The sequence below is a fragment of the Lucilia cuprina genome, chromosome 6, assembly GCF_022045245.1.
Source record: "Lucilia cuprina isolate Lc7/37 chromosome 6, ASM2204524v1, whole genome shotgun sequence".
Lineage (NCBI taxonomy): Eukaryota > Metazoa > Arthropoda > Insecta > Diptera > Calliphoridae > Lucilia > Lucilia cuprina.
The window spans coordinates 10,036,582-10,053,398 of record NC_060954.1 but is presented as its reverse complement, the minus strand read 5'-3'; the positions used below and the strand labels follow the sequence as shown (position 1 = coordinate 10,053,398).

Genomic DNA, 16,817 nt, shown 5'->3' with positions numbered 1-16,817 from the left:
ATCTATCTATCTATCTATCTATCTATCTATCTATCTATCTATCTATCTATCTATCTATCTATCTATCTATCTATACGTATATTGTTAGTTCTAATGTATTGTCATCTCAGTCATTTATTTATCGCGCCGTAAGTTTGTATGTGAATAGTTAGGGTTGCCTGGTATCGTGAGGACTTTCAAGGCAAACAGTTTTTCTCTCAAACTTTCGATTCATATGTCAATTATGTCCTACAAATATAATACTTTCAATGTCCATATTTATCATTTTTTAACTTCTCTTCCTAACGATTTAACTAATTCTCTAGCACTATACTTTCTTAAATTCCAATTAATTGTTATTATATTAATAGTAATCATAATAAAAATAATAATAAAAATGAATAATTTTAACCTTGGCTATATGATCTTCAACGACTTTAACGATGACGGCAGCATATTCAATATTTTCCTCAGCCAACATGGTCAGCATATTGATTAAGGGTTTACTATTGCAATTTAAATCCGATAAACTGGATAAATATTCTTCGGCGACACGTTGCTCATTTTCGCGTTGGCTGCTGCTAGTAGCAATATCCATGGCTACGGAAATTGTTTGATGTTGTTGTTGTTTTTATTTTTACTTTTTATGGTTAATTTTTTTTCAATACTAATAATTCTGTTGTGCTTCTTTTTTTATTTATATTTGCTATTATTTATTTTGATATCTGCAAATAATAAAAAAGATAAACAAACACAAATTTTATTTAATTTCGTTATAGATATTTTCTTTTAAACAATAACAACAAAAACAAACATATTAATAAAACTAAGAAAAGTTTGGTTGGTTTCAATAGGGGGTTTTGCCCAATAATTAACATCAATACCACTAAATTTAATGAAATATTGATAAAACCCCACTTTTTTCTATACAATTGTCATGAAAAATTTCAACATTTTTTTCTTTCAAACACTGACACATTACTCACACACACACACACACACACAATTTTGTATTTTTTTTTCTGTTTTTGCACAGTTGTCTGTATGCGTAAATTTTTCACTTTTTTCACTTGTCATTTAGCCCTGAAATTTTATCAATTTTTTTATTTTTCTCATTCATAATTCATATAAATATATTTAAATTTTATTTATTTACTTTATTAATAAGATATTTTTCAATATTTTATAACTTTTCTTGTAAAATTTACTACGTCGAAATTTTTTCTTCTTCAATCGTCATCAAAAAAACCATATTGTTAATCAAATATACACATTTTTTCCATTGTTTGTTTTAGCTTACCTTAAATTTTATAAAATGCTCTTTTTTATATATATTTCAGTCTTAATTCATTAATATTTTTATTATAATTATATTAAGCACTATTATTTTTTTAAATATTATAGATTTTCTTTTTTTTTAAACTAAAACACTTATAAATATTTCACGTAAGCGAAGAAATGAAATTAAAATTGATGCTTTCTTCTTCCAAAAAAAATTACAAATACTTTCAAGATGGCGATTTTAGGAAAAAGGCGCTGAATTTCAGCCATTCAGCGGCTGAATAGAGATTGACAGGTGGTGTTTTGTTAGCGTGTTAATAGTTTGTAGTGAATTTCAGAGTAGCCAGATCTTGTTACGTGTTAAGTTAGTAAAGTGGTTGGCAATGCATTATTGCCAATCACTTTGTGATAATTTTCTTGACAGAAAACTGCATTACTTTTTCAGACAAATACTATTTTTAATTGAAATACTTGTCTCTAGATAAAATAATAGTATGTCTTTAAATGTCTTTGTTTGAGGAAAACGTTAGTTTATCAATAAAACACAACTGTTTGATAAAAAACGATTGTTTTGGATTACATTTTTTGATTTTACACACATGTTTTCCAATAATCGTATTAGCATCACTTATAAACAGCTGACTCGTCTAACTTGTTTTTTTTTTTTTTTTGCATTTTATCTTCTTGCACAATTTATTTACCCATCCATCTATTCTTCTAAATGACTTCGAATACTTTTAACCAGAAAAAGTTCATACCCACACCACCGGAAAAGGGCAGCTTCCCTTTGGATCACGAAAGTTTGTGTAAAAAATATTATTTACTCTATATGAGCTGTCTGCGTCGCAGTGACGATCAAAATTCACATTGCCGCAAAGAAGCTCAAGAATATTTAGATTGTCGCATGAAGAATCAGTTAATGGAACAGACTGAATGGTCGAAATTGGGTTTCAGTGAAGGCGAGACGAAAGCCAATAAAACGGATAAAACACCGCAATAGCATTTTATTAGAAAAGTAAAACAATATGAAAACCAATAAAAATATTTTAATAGCTTGTACCGGTAGTGTGGCCACCATTAAGTTGCCGTTGCTTATAGAAAAATTGTTAGCGATAGATAATGAATATTATAGTTTTAATGTAAGTTGTATAATTATGACTTTTGCAAAATTGTGTAAATGATATTTCTTATAGATCAAAGTTATTGTTACTGAACATGCCAAACATTTTATAGATAATTCTTCTATGCCAAAGGACATAGAAATATTAGATGATCGAAGTGAATGGAGTGCATGGAATAAACGTGGTGATCCTGTTGTTCATATAGATTTGGGTAAATGGGCTGATATGCTGGTGATAGCACCTTTAAGTGCAAATTCTTTGGCTAAGATTGCTATGGTGAGTAGAAGTGTTGACAAGAGAATACGGAATAAAGAAAGATAGATAAGTAGATAGATAGGTAGATAGATATATAGATATATAGATAGATTGATAGGTAGATAGATATATAGATAGATAGATAGATAGATAGATAGAAAGATAGATAGATAGATAGATAGATAGATAGATAGATAGATAGATAGATAGATAGATAGATAGATAGATACATAGATACATAGATAGATAGATAGATAGATAGATAGATAGATAGATAGATAGATAGATAGCTAAATAGACAGATAAAGCAAGAAAGCAAGCAATATAATCTCTACATTACATACTTATAGAAAAAATGTCTAGCTCTATCTATATTTTAAAACTAAACTGTTTCTCTAAACTAATCCCAGTGATAAGATAGTCGCATTGTTGATATATCTGAGCTTAGTATTTCTAAGACATATTGACGATTTAAGTGCCACAGCAAAGGCTATTTTACGAGTTCCATTATGTATCTGTTAACATGACCCAATTCTCAAAATAAGAAACTTTCTTGGCAAACGGTTGTAGTAGAGAAACTTACTTACTTACTTACTACCTTTGTAGACTTAAATGCATTCGTACAAACAATGAGCCAAAAAGACATTAAACTTTTCCTTCCCATATCATAACATTTGCTTAATGCTACATGTTGGGTTAGCAGACTTTCCCTTGCTGTTCGAATTAGGGAGATACTTGGGTCCATAACGCTGATGCCTTTGTGATAGTTTGTAGTTATTCAACTTAATACCAAGTTGGTCCTATAGATAGGACTATAGTCGGGGCATAGGTCACAAAACGAAGTGTTGTTCTATTATATATATGTAATCATAAGCTTGTAAATTCATAAAAGGTATGTAGTTTGGAGACATGTTGATGGCTGCTGTTAACTGAGCCGAGTTTTTATAAACTTAAACTTTTTGACGACTTTGAAAGGACATTATTACACGACTGACTGAAGGAGTTCATGGTTGAGAAAAAACAATAAATTATGACAAAATTGAAAAAACACAAACATTTGCTTTATACTTAAAACTAACAACTTAAATTCCAATAAAACTAATTAATAATTTAAAATCTCTTTAAAAAATAATATTTCAGCAAAATTTTTCTAAAAAAAAAATATTACAAAAAAAAAAACTTTGTGAAACAAATAAAAAAAAATTCTTAAACAATTGCATAAAATTGTTTTATTTCCTTTAAACAAAATCAATTTTTTTAATAAGATTAAGTTAAAATAAAAACAAAAAAAAAAAAAAAACAAAATCTCAAAACAACAAGTAAACAAACACTTTGAATTATAGTTTTTCCAAGAAACCAACAAACAAAAAATCTTAATTTTTTATACTTAAAACAGGTTCCTTCTGAAATTAAATTGCCAATATTGTATTTAATTGATTCTATTGTAAAAAATGTTAAAAGCACTTATGTGCAACTCTTCAGCCAATGTATTGTCAATATATTTTGTGGAGCCTTTGAAAAGGTAAGTTTTTGAGATTGAATATAATATAATAAATTAAGAACAAAATGTGTATGTGTGTGTGTGTGTTAGGTTAATGAAAAAATCCGTGAACGCATGTATGCTTTAAGACAAACCTGGAATGAAGTGTTCTCGGCACAAAGACTATATGCTTTAGATGTTAAAGTTAAACGTTTGGATCACAATTGGCCCATAACTGCCAAACAACCATCAATACATGTTAATCCAAATTTTCTAAAGGTACGAGAGCCAGAGAGAGAGAAAGAAATTTATTTTTTTTTTAAGATTTTAATGTTGTTTGTGTTTATTTAATTAGGCTAATAGTGCCCAGGCTATACCCACAGAAATGGAGAAAATTTTACAGGATAAAACTAGAGAATTGTTGGAATTGAAAAAACGTAAATTAGAATTGGAATTGGAAGCCACTAAAAAACATTTAGAGGAACAAGAAAAACAATTCTCTAAGACAGCAGAAGGTGTTATAGCACCAGTAGAGGCCTTAGTGGCGGCCAATAGTTTACAAACAGTAGGCATTAGGGGAGCAGCTATGCCAACACAAATGATGCCTGGCCTTATGGCACCCGGCTATATGGGGGCACCCACTAGTATAGCTGTTAATCCAGCCATGAGACCAGCTATGTTTCATGCTAATATAAGAGGTTTTCGACCTAATCTTCATGCCAACAACATGATGAATAATACAACACAGGTGAGAATATGAGGCGTTTTGCAAATAACAATGATATATATTTTAATGAAATTATTAACTTAATAGGCCATGCAGCAGGGTGGTAATATGATGCCAACAGCTATGAATGCAACAAATCTTAATAAACCCAAGGTGCATCCAGTCAATTCAGCTTTATTAAACTCGGTTAGACAAAGAGATCCACGCTTGCAGCGTCAACAGCAACAGCAGCAGCAACAACAAATGCAACAGCAGCAAATGCAACAAAATAATGATAGATCTTTAGCGTCTCAACAGCAAAATGTGCGTTCTTCACATATGGACAAAGATAAACATGAACGTAATCACAAAAGCAGCCACAAATCTCCAACACGCATTAATTCCAGCAGTCGTTCATCGGCCAGCAGTAGTAGTAGTCGTTCTAGCAAAAGTTCTCAACGTGATAAAGAACGTGAACGTGATAGAGAACGTAAACGTAGTGAATCAAAAAGTTCTACCACATCATCATCATCATCTAGTTCAAATTCTACTAATATGGAACGCAAAAAAGGATTTTCTAAAACTGATAAAACAACTTCAAAATGTGATAAAGATGCTTTTGAAATTGCACCATTGTCAACAGCATTTAAACGTAAATCAACATCACCAACATCATCACCCAATAAAAATCGTGATTCTAAACGTTCTAGTAGTCATAAAACACGTAATATATCACGTAGTAAAACAAGATCACGTAGTCGTTCACCAGATGATAAAACATCAAGAATACAATTTGGTGATGTTGATCTTAGACGTACATCAGCATCAACAACATCATCATCAACAACAACATCTTTAATGATAAATTCACCAGAAAAACGATCAAAAATAATAATAGATTCTGAACAAGAAATTTGCAATAAAAATAATAATAAAAAAGAGGATTTATTAAAAACAACAACAATAGTGGCCAGCAGCAACAACAACAACAACAACAATAGTGAAAAAGATCTAGACAAAAGTAAGAAATGTCTTCTACTGTATTTAATTATTATTATTAATATAACTGTGATTAGTAAGTTTAAATTATCATTAAATGACTGTGATAAATCATATTTAGTTGATGACAAAACCCCCACCCCAAAGAGTTATAGGTCGTTTGTTGGTTTTTCCTTGTTCTAGTTTGTTAGTTAAAACTTTATATAAAGTTTAATTTGATAATATTTTAGGTGTATTTTTTTAGGTGTTGTTTTTATGGTTAATTATTGTCTTACTTTACATACACAAATCAAATCGAATTAAAATTTATTAGTTATACTTTTAAGCAAAACATATATATATATTTTTTTTTAATAATAATTTAGTATTTAAATTGTTTTAAAACTTGGAAAATAAACTGTTTTAAAACTTGCCACATTTTCGTTGTTTTAATTCCTTTCCTATAGAATGTTGTATATGTTTTAAAAAAAAAAAAAAACTCTTTTTCACTCTTTAAGACTCTTTGGGGTTTAGGTTGTTTGTTATATTAATATTAAATTAAATTTAAAACAAATTTCACACTGTGATAAGTAACTAAACTGTGTTAAAATCTAAAAAAAAGAAAACTACATTAAAGTATTAAAAAAAAATGTTAACATTTTAAAACATTTTTTTATTTTTCATTTTCATTTTAAATGATTAAAAAACAAAAAAAAAAAAAAAAAAACGAAAAATAAATAAGCGTAAAAAAAACAAACAAAAAAGAACTAATATTTCAAAAAAACAACTCAAAATTTTTTTTGTTAAACAATCTTCCTAATTATCGAAGTTTTGAACTTAAACTTTAGTTTTTGCCAGCAGGGTTTTAAAAAGCTTTAGAATTGAAATTGAAAGCTTTTTAAAACATTTAAACAAAAATTTGAAAACTTTTTTTAAATCTGCCAAACAAACTCTTTTTTAGCCATTTTGTAGTTATTATTTATGTTAAATTTTTTTTCTTTATATTTATTTATATATTTTTTTTCTTTATTAATAATAGTTTTATTTTTGGTGATGATGTTCATTTTTTTTTAATATCTTTATTTTTACTTCTTTTATACTACAGCACTTTGTCGTTGTTTTTTTTGGTTTTTATAATTATTTTATTATTTTATGCCTTTTTTTCAAATTTACTTTTAAATAAGGGGTGTTTTTTGTGTTTAAGAAGTATATTTATCTTTAATATAATAAAACAGTTCTTTAATATTATTAATTTTTAAACTTAACTAAGTAACGAATCTGTGAAATAACAAAATTTTTAAAACCTTTAAAACTCCCGCATAAATTTGACCAATTTAAACTCAAATAGTTTAGTTTAGTTTAAAAGGATTGTACAACCAAGTTATACAACCACTCGGAGACATTGCCACAACAATTGGATCTTCGCTCCGGAACGAGCCGAATCATACTCGGCCAAAGATTGTCAACCCAGCGACAGCTGTAGCAACCGAAAGTTTTTTTTTTAAAACATTCAAAATTCCCGTATAAATTTGAGCAATTTAAACTCAAATAATTTAGTTTTGTTTAAAAAGGTTGTACAACCAAGTTATACAACCACTCGGAGACGTTGCCACAACAATTGGATCTTCGCTCCGGAACGAGCCGAATCATACTCGACCAAAGATTGTCAACCCAGCGACAGCTGTAGCAACCGAAAGTTTTTTTCCCCAGGAAAGATCTATCGGTCACAGTCGAGCTTTTGCAACAACAACAACAACCACTCGGAGACCCAAAGGTAACATTGTGATTCTCTATAATGAAGAAAACAGAACAAGAATGTTAAGAGAGAAGACAGAAAAGTAAGATACAGAGGTTGTACAACCAATTTATACAACCACTCGGAGACGTTGCCACAACTATTGGATCTTCGATACGGAACGACCCGAGTCATACTCGGCCAAAGATTGTCAACCCAGCAACAGCTGTAGCAACCGAAAGTTTTTTCCCCAGGAAAGATCTATCGGTCACAGTCGAGCTGTTGCAACAACAACAACCACTCGGAGACCCAAAGGTTACATTGTGATTCTTTTTAATGAAGAAAAACGAACAAGAATGTTAGAGAAAAGACAGAAAAGTAAGATACAGAGTAAATTTAAATTTAAGTGAGAAAAGTAAGAATTTCCCCACGTACAGGATTACAGAAAGAAAGTGGAAATGGAAGGGAGATAGATTTCAAAATATACGCCTAAGTCACAACCTGCTACATTTCCCACTTCATCGTAGAATCTTCTAACTAGCTACTTCAGTCTGAGACTCTGTACTCTGGGACAGCTGGATATAAGCTCAAAGTTTTAAGCAATGAAATGAAAATCTTTCCACAGCTATTAGAATCTGGTTACAAAGATGCAACTAAAAGAAAGAAAGTGGAAATGAAAGGGAGATCTCAAGATATTCGCTCAAGTCACAACCTGCTACATCTCCCAGTTCATCGTGGAATCTTCTCTCTAGTCATTTCAGTCTGAGATTCTGTTTTAAGCAATAAAATGAAAATCTTTCCACGGCTATTGGAATCTGGTTACAAAGATGCAACAAAAAGAAAAAACTTCATGCAACAAGACAAAGTTTAAAGAAAACAAAAGAAAAGAGTTAAATTACTTTATTGCTATTCCTCAAGCCGTATTTGAAAGATAAAGGCAACTGTTGCACAGATTTATGATCACATCATACAATCACATCTACTCTGTAATTGGTTTGGTTCTGGAAACAGAGCATGACAGTAGAACACACTTCCTGCGACCACAAGGGTAACACAACGGAACCAACTTCATGCATCCAAATAAGCCATTCCAACGACAATTGAATCTTCGCTCCGGAGCGAGCCACGTCATATTCGGCCAAAGATTGTCAGCCCAGCGACAACTATATCAAACGAAAGTTTTTTCCACAGAAAAGAACTATTGGCAAATATTGGCTTTTCCAGCAGCTGCCCTCAATATCTAACCTAACCTATACAAAAGAAAATGATTCCGTCAACAACTAGAGCAGAGATTAAAGGTAACTTAAGTAAGACTTGAAAGGAACAGACCATATTCGAAGACTCAAGATAATTCATTCACAAATTGCTACATCGATTAAGAATAATAAAACTTCTTTTTCAGAGCTAATTCAATTAAAACTAAATCATAACTATTCAACATCAAATATCTATTCAAAAATAAACTCAACTAACGAACAAAGGAAATATCTATACTCAGGACTTCTTTATTAAAAACTACTTTGTCTCAACATAACAGAAGTCTCAAATGAAAGAAAGAAGTCTATTTAACGCAACGCAAGTAATATATGCAAGAAAATGTTCCATTCAAGGAGTCTCCAATGAAAGAAATCTATTTAACGCAACACAAGTTTGATATGCAAGAAAATGTTCCAATACAGACAACAGCAACATCTATTAATCAAGACTATATCTATACTCAGGACTTATTTATCAAAAACTGATTCGTCGATACTTTAGAACAGAAGTCTCAAGTCTATTTAAAGCAACACAAGTCTTATTTGTAAGAAAATGTTCCATTCAAGGAGTGTCAAATGAAAGAAGAACGCAACACAAGTCTTATATGCAAAAAAATGTTCCAATCAAGGCAACAGCAACATCTATTAATAAAGACTCAAAGGAAATATCTATACTCAGGACTTATTTATCAAAAACTGCTTCGTCGATTAAGTACAACAAAAGTCTCAAGTCTATTTAATGCAACACAAGTCTTATATGTAAGAAAATGTTCCATTCAAGTAGTGTCAAATGAAAGAAAGAAGTTTAACGCAACTCAAGTCTTATATGTAAGAAAATGTTCCAATCAAGGCAACAGCAACATCTATTAATAAAGACTCAAAGAATTCTCTAAAGAAAATTGTTCTAACAACTGATAGGGTATTTCATAATGACTCAACAGCTGTTCCATCGATTAGAGAAGAATCAGGACTTCAGATCAACGCCTTAAACATCGATTCAAGTCTTAAACGAAAGAAAAGATACCATATTACTGTTACTGCGACACGTGTTTTAATTGGATCGATTAAGGACACCTCAAGGCTCTCTCGAATGAAAATTAAACATTCAAAAACTACAACAGTGCTTCGGGATGACTCAAGACTTTCTCAACAACAGTTCGATCGATTAAAGAAGAATCACGACTTCATTTAACATTTGCAGCATCGATTTAAGTCTAAAACGAAAGAAAAGAGATCATCTAACTATTACTATGTCAATTCTAGACGACACATGTCTTAATAGAATCGCATTAGGACACCTCAAGGCACTTTCAAATGAAAATTATACATTCAACAACTGTTACAGTTTTTCAGGATGGCTCAAGCCTATCTCATCAACAGTTCTATCGATTAAAGAAGAATTACGACTTCATTTAACGATGACAACATTGATTTAAGTCTTAAACGAAAGAAAAGAATCCATTTAACTATTGCTATATGTAATCAAAACGATTCAAGTATTTTTGAAAGAAAATATTCCATTGAGTAACTTCTATTTTGTTACAGGATGACTTAAGTCTTTTTCAGCAACAGTTCTATCGATTAAAGATGATTTAGGATACCATTCAAAACGTACTACATCAATTAGAGACACTCATTAAAGATGTTTGAAGTCTTAGACGAAAAAAATTGTCCATTCATCAAGTGCTACATCGAGTCAATATGATTGAAGTCTCAAACGAAAGAATGATTCAACATGATTGAAGTCTCAAACGAAAGAATGATTCAAAATGATTGAAGTCTCAAACGAAAGAAAGATTAAAAATGATTGAAGTCTAAAACGAAAGAAAGATTCAAGATGATTGAAGTCTCAAACGAAAGAAAACAGATCATTCTGGCAGATTCTAGTCTTTCTCAACAACTATTCTTGCGATTTAAAACAAATCATGACTTCGTTCAACAACAGTAGTCTCTAAACGAAAGTAATCAGTTCATTATACAATTGCTATATCGATCCGAGATGACTGAAGTTTTATTTGGAAGAAAATGGTCATTCAATCAATTGTTATATCGATTAAGGACACCTTAAAGCTCTCCAAATAGAACACTATACGTTTAAGTAACTGCTACAGCATTTTGAGAAGAATTATGACTCTATTCAACGACAGCAGCATTGATTTCAGTCTTAAACAAAAAAGAAGACTTCATCTAACTATTGTTATATAATTTCTAGATGATTCAAGTCTTATTGAAGGAAAACGAGTCCTTCGAATGACTGCTACATCGTTTCAGAATGACTCAAATCTCTTCCAGCAATAGTACTATCAATTTAATATGGATCTCAAGTCCATTCGACAACTGTTACATCAATTCCAGAAAACACAAGTTTCGTTTCGTTTAAGAAACCTTTCGAGACGTCTCAAGTTTCTCGCTTAAAAGACGACGAGAGGATCTATCGGAAGAAAATAGCCAAATGAAAAACTGCTACCTATTCAAGTTTCTCTCAACAAGAATTCTATCAATGAAAGACGATCCGTGTTTACATTCTATATAGCGATTCTAGAAGATTCAAGTCTCACTTGAAAGATAAAGAACAAATGATTCACAAACCCCGATTAAAAAGATTCAAAAACATCGATTTAAAATGTGATCCATCGATTTTAGAAGGCCGGTCACTCTAACCATTTCTACATCGTTTCTAAGCGATTCGATTTGCTTTTTCTGAGAAATATTGAAAATTAACAAACGTGCAAGCGACAAAACAAGTGCTTCAACGTTCCTAGATGTGTCAAGACCCACACGAAAGAAAAATAACCATTTCTATATAATTTCTAAACTATTCGATTGCTTCAACGTTCCTAGACATGTCAAGACCCACACAAAAGAAAAATAACCATTTTTATATCGTTTCTAAACGATTCGAGTCTCTTTTCCAGAAATATCGATTTGAAATGAAACTTGAATTCTGCAATTACATTAAAAATACTTTAAAATTGAAAAACATTTTTAAATTTCTAAATTCGAATTAAAAAAAAAAGACAAAAAAAAACAATTTCAAAATTTTTTTCGAATATAACTTCGAATTTTCAAAATTTAATTTTGAATTTTTGAAATTAAATTTCGAATTTTCCAAATTTTATTTTAAATTTTCGAAATTAGCTAAAAATTTTATTTTCTGAAATTACATTAAATACACACGAAAATTTAGTGAAATTTTCGAAAAAATTTCAAAATTTTTTAATTCGAAATTGAAAAAATGTAAGAAATTTAACTCAGAAAAAGCCAATTTTACATTTTTATGAATCCTGTTGATTTAAAGATAATTTTAACAGGTTAAAAAAATTTTTCGAACATAACTTCGAATTTTCGAAATTTAATTTCGAATTTTCGAACTTAACTTAAAAATTTGATTTTTTGAACTAAATGAAAAACTAATGAAAATTTTAAGATCAAAAAGTCAAAATTAAAAACAAATAGTCCCTTCTACTTCTTAACCCCTACAAAACACCCCCTTATTTTCTAAGTTTCTTTTAAAAGTTTTCCTTCTTAAGTTTACAATTCCTTTTCTTTTAATTTTAACTTAAAAAAAAACAATAACAAAAACAAAAAATAAAACATAATATTGTAAACTTCCAAAAATCCCTGTTATTAATAGCAACGGCCGTAACAGAACCGATGACAGGTTTAAAGGACATAGATTTAAGACCACAATTTATTGTAAACACACCAACAGCTACAGTATCAACGGTGGTGGTGGCGCCCACAACAAATACAACAATTGAACAAGATTTTAACTCCTCCATTAACAAATCATTGTTGTTGTCCTCATTCTCTAATAATAAAAAAACTTTAGATTTAAATAGTAAATTTATAACGAATTCCATGACATCGTCGTCAGCAGCTACAAACTCGAATTTCTTTATAAATCTAGACGAATACGATCTAAAAAAGACAGCAACGACAACGACGACAAACGTGCAAGCGACAAGTGCTGAAAGTGTAGTAGCTACGACAACATCATCACCTAAAGTGTCGTTTAAAATACAAAAAATTTTTAATAAATTAGAAAAATCTACAGAAAATATACTATCACCAGAAACAACAACAACACCACCAACAACTGCAGCTGCAGCGCCTCTCAATACAAATCGTTCGAGTACGGAAACTCTTAAGGAAACGGAAACTTTGTTGAAGAAAGATGAGTTAACCGCCGCCGGCAGCCAAGTAAGTAAAGATGTTGAAGAGGATGGCAAGAAAAGACCTTTGGCTCCGGTCAAAGATGAAGAACCCCTGGCTAAAAAGAGTAAATCGGCTAAACTGGATGCGTAAGTATTCTACGTTACTTTAGGTTTTTTTGTTTTCTTATTTCAATATATTAATAAATTTTAGATTATTTGGCTCGGAAGATGTAGATTTGAGACAATTAATACCACCTGTTTTAACCGCTCCTGCTTCGCCACAAGATGATATACCTCCTCCTCCACCAGCCATTAATATTACCGCTGATGTGTCCAGAGAAAGCAATGAAAATTGGGATAATCTTAAGGTTAGTTGTTGTAATTATTTGCTTTTTACATTTTTAATAAAATTTCTCTTATAGACTGATAGCAATAAGAATGCTAACACCAAAGCTAAATCAAGTCTTGAGGATGTGCGTGCTAAACTGGCTAAAACCGCTAAATTTAATAAGCTTTCCAAATTAGGTAATTATTTATGAAAGGGAACTTTAAATAACTTGATAGTTTATATTACAGTCTATGGTCTAAACTATGGTCTAGTCTCGCATATGAAGTATGCCCTAGTATTTAGTTTGGTCTACAGTCCAATCTATAATGAAGTGTAGTCAATGGTCTTGGCTATAGTCTAATACATGGTCTTGTTCATACAAACAAACCAGTCAATAGTCTATAGTCTAGTCTATAGTCTAGTCTATAGTCTAGTCTATAGTCTAGTCTATAGTCTAGTCTATAGTCTAGTCTATAGTCTAGTCTATAGTCTAGTCTATAGTCTAGTCTATAGTCTAGTCTATAGTCTAGTCTATAGTCTAGTCTATAGTCTAGTCTATAGTCTAGTCTATAGTCTAGTCTATAGTCTAGTCTATAGTCTAGTCTATAGTCTAGTCTATAGTCTAGTCTATAGTTTAGTCTATAGTCTAGTCTATGGTTTAGTCTATAGTCTAGTTTATAGTCTAGTCTATAGTCTAGTCTATAGTCTAGTCTATAGTCTAGTCTATAGTCTAGTCTATAGTCTAGTCTATAGTCTAATCTATAGTCTAGTCTATAGTCTAGTTTATAGTCTAATCTATAGTCTAATCTATAGTCTAGTCTATAGTCTAGTCTTCAGCCTAATCTATAGTCCAGTCTATAATCTAGTCTTTCGTCTAGTCCATAGTCCAGACTATAGTCTAGTCTTTCGTCTAGTCCGAAGTCGTGTCTACGGTCTAGTCTGTTTTCTAGCTCATAGATTAGTATGTAGTCTAGTCTTTAGTCTAGTCTATAGTCTAGCCACTAGTCTAGTATATAGTCTAGTCAATAGTCTAATCTATAGTCTGGACTGTAGTCGAGTCCATACTATAGTCTACACTATAGTCTATTGTGTAGTCTAGTCTACAGTTCACCCTAAAATCTAGTCGATATTTCCTTTATAAAATAATCAATTGATTTTTTTGTCGTTCCAGATAAACTTACACGTGACATTGATCATCGTAATAAATTGGCTGAATTGCAAATGAATGATGATACCCAGGAGGCAAATGATGAGAAAATACGCACTATGATTACCCAAGCACAAGAACTTCTAGAAACCAAATCGATTAGTCAAGATCAATATAAACATTTGGTCAAAACTGTAATGTCCATAAATGAAACTAATAAACTGAAAGAAGCCCAAAGGCGAGAATCACTAAATGCCATTAAACAAAAACATAACGCAGATGAAGGTTCCAATGATTCTTCGGAACGTAATATAGCCATGCAGGCGATATTAAAGAAACGTATACCCAAGTTAAATAAGGGACAAACGGCGGTGGGCGCTGAACAAAATACAGATTCACAACAAAGTGAGGGAAGTAATGGCAATAATGAAGGTTCACCAAGAGCGGCAGAGGATAAGCAAGATGTTAGTGAGGATCTGCAGCAAGTTGCCAACCGCACAAATAGAGGTCAGAGAGAAAAACGTGGCCCCAAAGTGTCTAAATGGGGTGAACGTGTTATTGAACCGCCGACGGGTGTTAATATGCCTATGGGACCGCAACAAGGACAGCAAGGACGTCCTTGGAATCCTTTAATGGCTGGCAATAAAAGAGGTATGCCACAATTTCGTGGCAATGGACCACAAAATGTACGTCCATCTTGGCCCATGGCTGGTGGTAATATGAATGGCCCACCCCAGGGACCACCACTTTATGGCAAAGGTAATATGGGTCCTATACGTGGCAATAATATGCCTCCTGTGGCACCACCACAAGCACCTGTCATACCTAAACCCTGCAATTCCATTGACAATCCTCAAGAGGATCTAGTGCGCACCATAACCATTGATGGCGCTGCCAAAGAAATTCGTTTCTATGATCAAGTTGCTATTGTTTTTATGGAGGTCGATCAACCGCGGGAAATAGGTTTCCAAAATGGTCAACGAGCCATTTGTATAGACAACAACGAACCAGTGGTATTGCACTTCAATGCCGGCTATAAAGCCGTACAAATTGATGGTGAAACATTTAATCTACGTTTTGGTTTTCCCTCACGAGAACTGTACATTGATGAGCACTGGTATGAAATCTATTTTGGTGGCCCACCCATAAGTGTACCCATACGTAATAAAATACATATGCTCAAGGCCGAAGGACCACCACCTCAAGTAAATATTGGTCCTTTGCGTCGAGATTTGGTAGTGGGTAAGATAAATATGATTGTAGATGCTCACAATGTTATTCCACTGTTTTTGGATGCACGCATGCAAACCTTTAAATTAGGAGATAATGAACACACCATACAGTTTGCCGACAGCCTTCTAACAGTTATACTCGATGGCACACCCACTCGGGTTGAATATGGTGGTTTGCCTAAGAGTTTATTTTTGGGCGGTAAGAAATATTTTGTACGTTTTGGTGCCTTGCCTCAGGGTGTGGTAGCGGGTAAAGTACAAATCAAGGATATGTTGTATGTAGAAACACAACCACCAGCTAAAGAGGAGTTGCCTATTGAAACAATGGACACTTTACCAGTCACTGCAACAACTGATATAAATAAAGTGGAATTGCAAACAACACCGGCAGCACCTTCTGTACCCATACTGCCAGCAGCGGCTCTTAGTAATATTAACATAGATGAACTTTTCCAGAAACTAGTATCCACTGGTATATTGGGTGGTGCTAGTGGTATATTGCCAGCTATTAATACTAAGACATCGGAAGTTACTCCCGTGGACACTGCTAAATCCACAGAAAGTGATAAAACGGTAAATATAGTTTCTTCAGAATCGAATACAAACGAAGAAGTTGCCCCACCAGCACCGTCTGTACACATGGAACCCATTAAGCCCATAGATCTTTCGAAACCGGAATCCATTAAAACGCGCCAATCAGCCATAGTGGAGACACTTTTCTCCGGTATGCAGTGCAGTAGTTGTGGTGTACGCTTTCCACCCGAACAAACCATTAAATACAGTCAACATTTGGATTGGCATTTCCGACAGAATCGTCGTGAGCGTGATTCTTCACGCAAGGCTCATGCACGTAAATGGTATTATGATCTCAACGATTGGGTGCAATACGAAGAAATCGAAGATATGGAAGAAAGAGAAAAGAACTTCTTCGATTCACAACAAAACGATCCAGAGATCATGGATGAAACCTCCAATCAACGTTCCACCAACTCACCCATACCCACTTGCCCCGCAGGTGCGGATGATGTTGATCGTGCCTGTGATATGTGTCAAGAGAAATTCGAACAATATTATGATAATGAACTGGAAGAATGGCATTTACGTTGTGCCATTAGGATTGAGGATAAAATCTATCATCCATTGTGCTATGAAGACTACAAGG

The 16,817-nt window shown here is 32.4% G+C and overlaps 4 protein-coding genes across 14 annotated transcripts in view; 3 read left to right on the top strand and 1 right to left on the bottom strand.

Annotated features, from left to right (window-relative positions):
* Nucleotides 1–16,817, top strand: part of LOC111688180 (serine-rich adhesin for platelets-like) — a 31,518-nt gene that overhangs the window by 11,711 nt on the left and 2,990 nt on the right. For 8 of the 11 annotated variants that reach the window (XM_046954365.1, XM_046954360.1, XM_046954362.1 and 5 more), the window contains 5 exons: nucleotides 5,069–5,843; nucleotides 12,426–13,095; nucleotides 13,160–13,316; nucleotides 13,371–13,473; nucleotides 14,448–16,816. In XM_046954365.1, the coding sequence (XP_046810321.1) occupies nucleotides 5,069–5,843; nucleotides 12,426–13,095; nucleotides 13,160–13,316; nucleotides 13,371–13,473; nucleotides 14,448–16,816 (4,074 nt within the window). The remainder of the gene's footprint in view (nucleotides 1–5,068; nucleotides 5,844–12,425; nucleotides 13,096–13,159; nucleotides 13,317–13,370; nucleotides 13,474–14,447; nucleotide 16,817) is intronic. The other 3 variants (XM_046954369.1, XM_046954368.1, XM_046954367.1) reach the window with 3 other exon arrangements.
* On the bottom strand, nucleotides 323–704 carry LOC124420684 (uncharacterized protein C4G9.04c-like). The gene has a single exon (XM_046954372.1). The coding sequence runs from the start codon at nucleotides 575–577 to the stop codon at nucleotides 344–346; it is 234 nt and encodes a 77-aa protein (XP_046810328.1). The 5' UTR covers nucleotides 578–704; the 3' UTR covers nucleotides 323–343.
* On the top strand, nucleotides 1,967–2,260 carry LOC111687336 (cytochrome c oxidase assembly protein COX19). Its single transcript, XM_023449764.2, has one exon. It carries the CDS (start codon nucleotides 1,982–1,984, stop codon nucleotides 2,258–2,260), a length of 279 nt encoding a protein of 92 aa, XP_023305532.1. The 5' UTR covers nucleotides 1,967–1,981.
* On the top strand, nucleotides 2,258–2,713 carry LOC111687335 (phosphopantothenoylcysteine decarboxylase). The gene is made up of 2 exons (XM_046954371.1): nucleotides 2,258–2,399; nucleotides 2,454–2,713. Exons 1-2 carry the CDS (start codon nucleotides 2,286–2,288, stop codon nucleotides 2,700–2,702), a joined length of 363 nt encoding a protein of 120 aa, XP_046810327.1. The 5' UTR covers nucleotides 2,258–2,285; the 3' UTR covers nucleotides 2,703–2,713.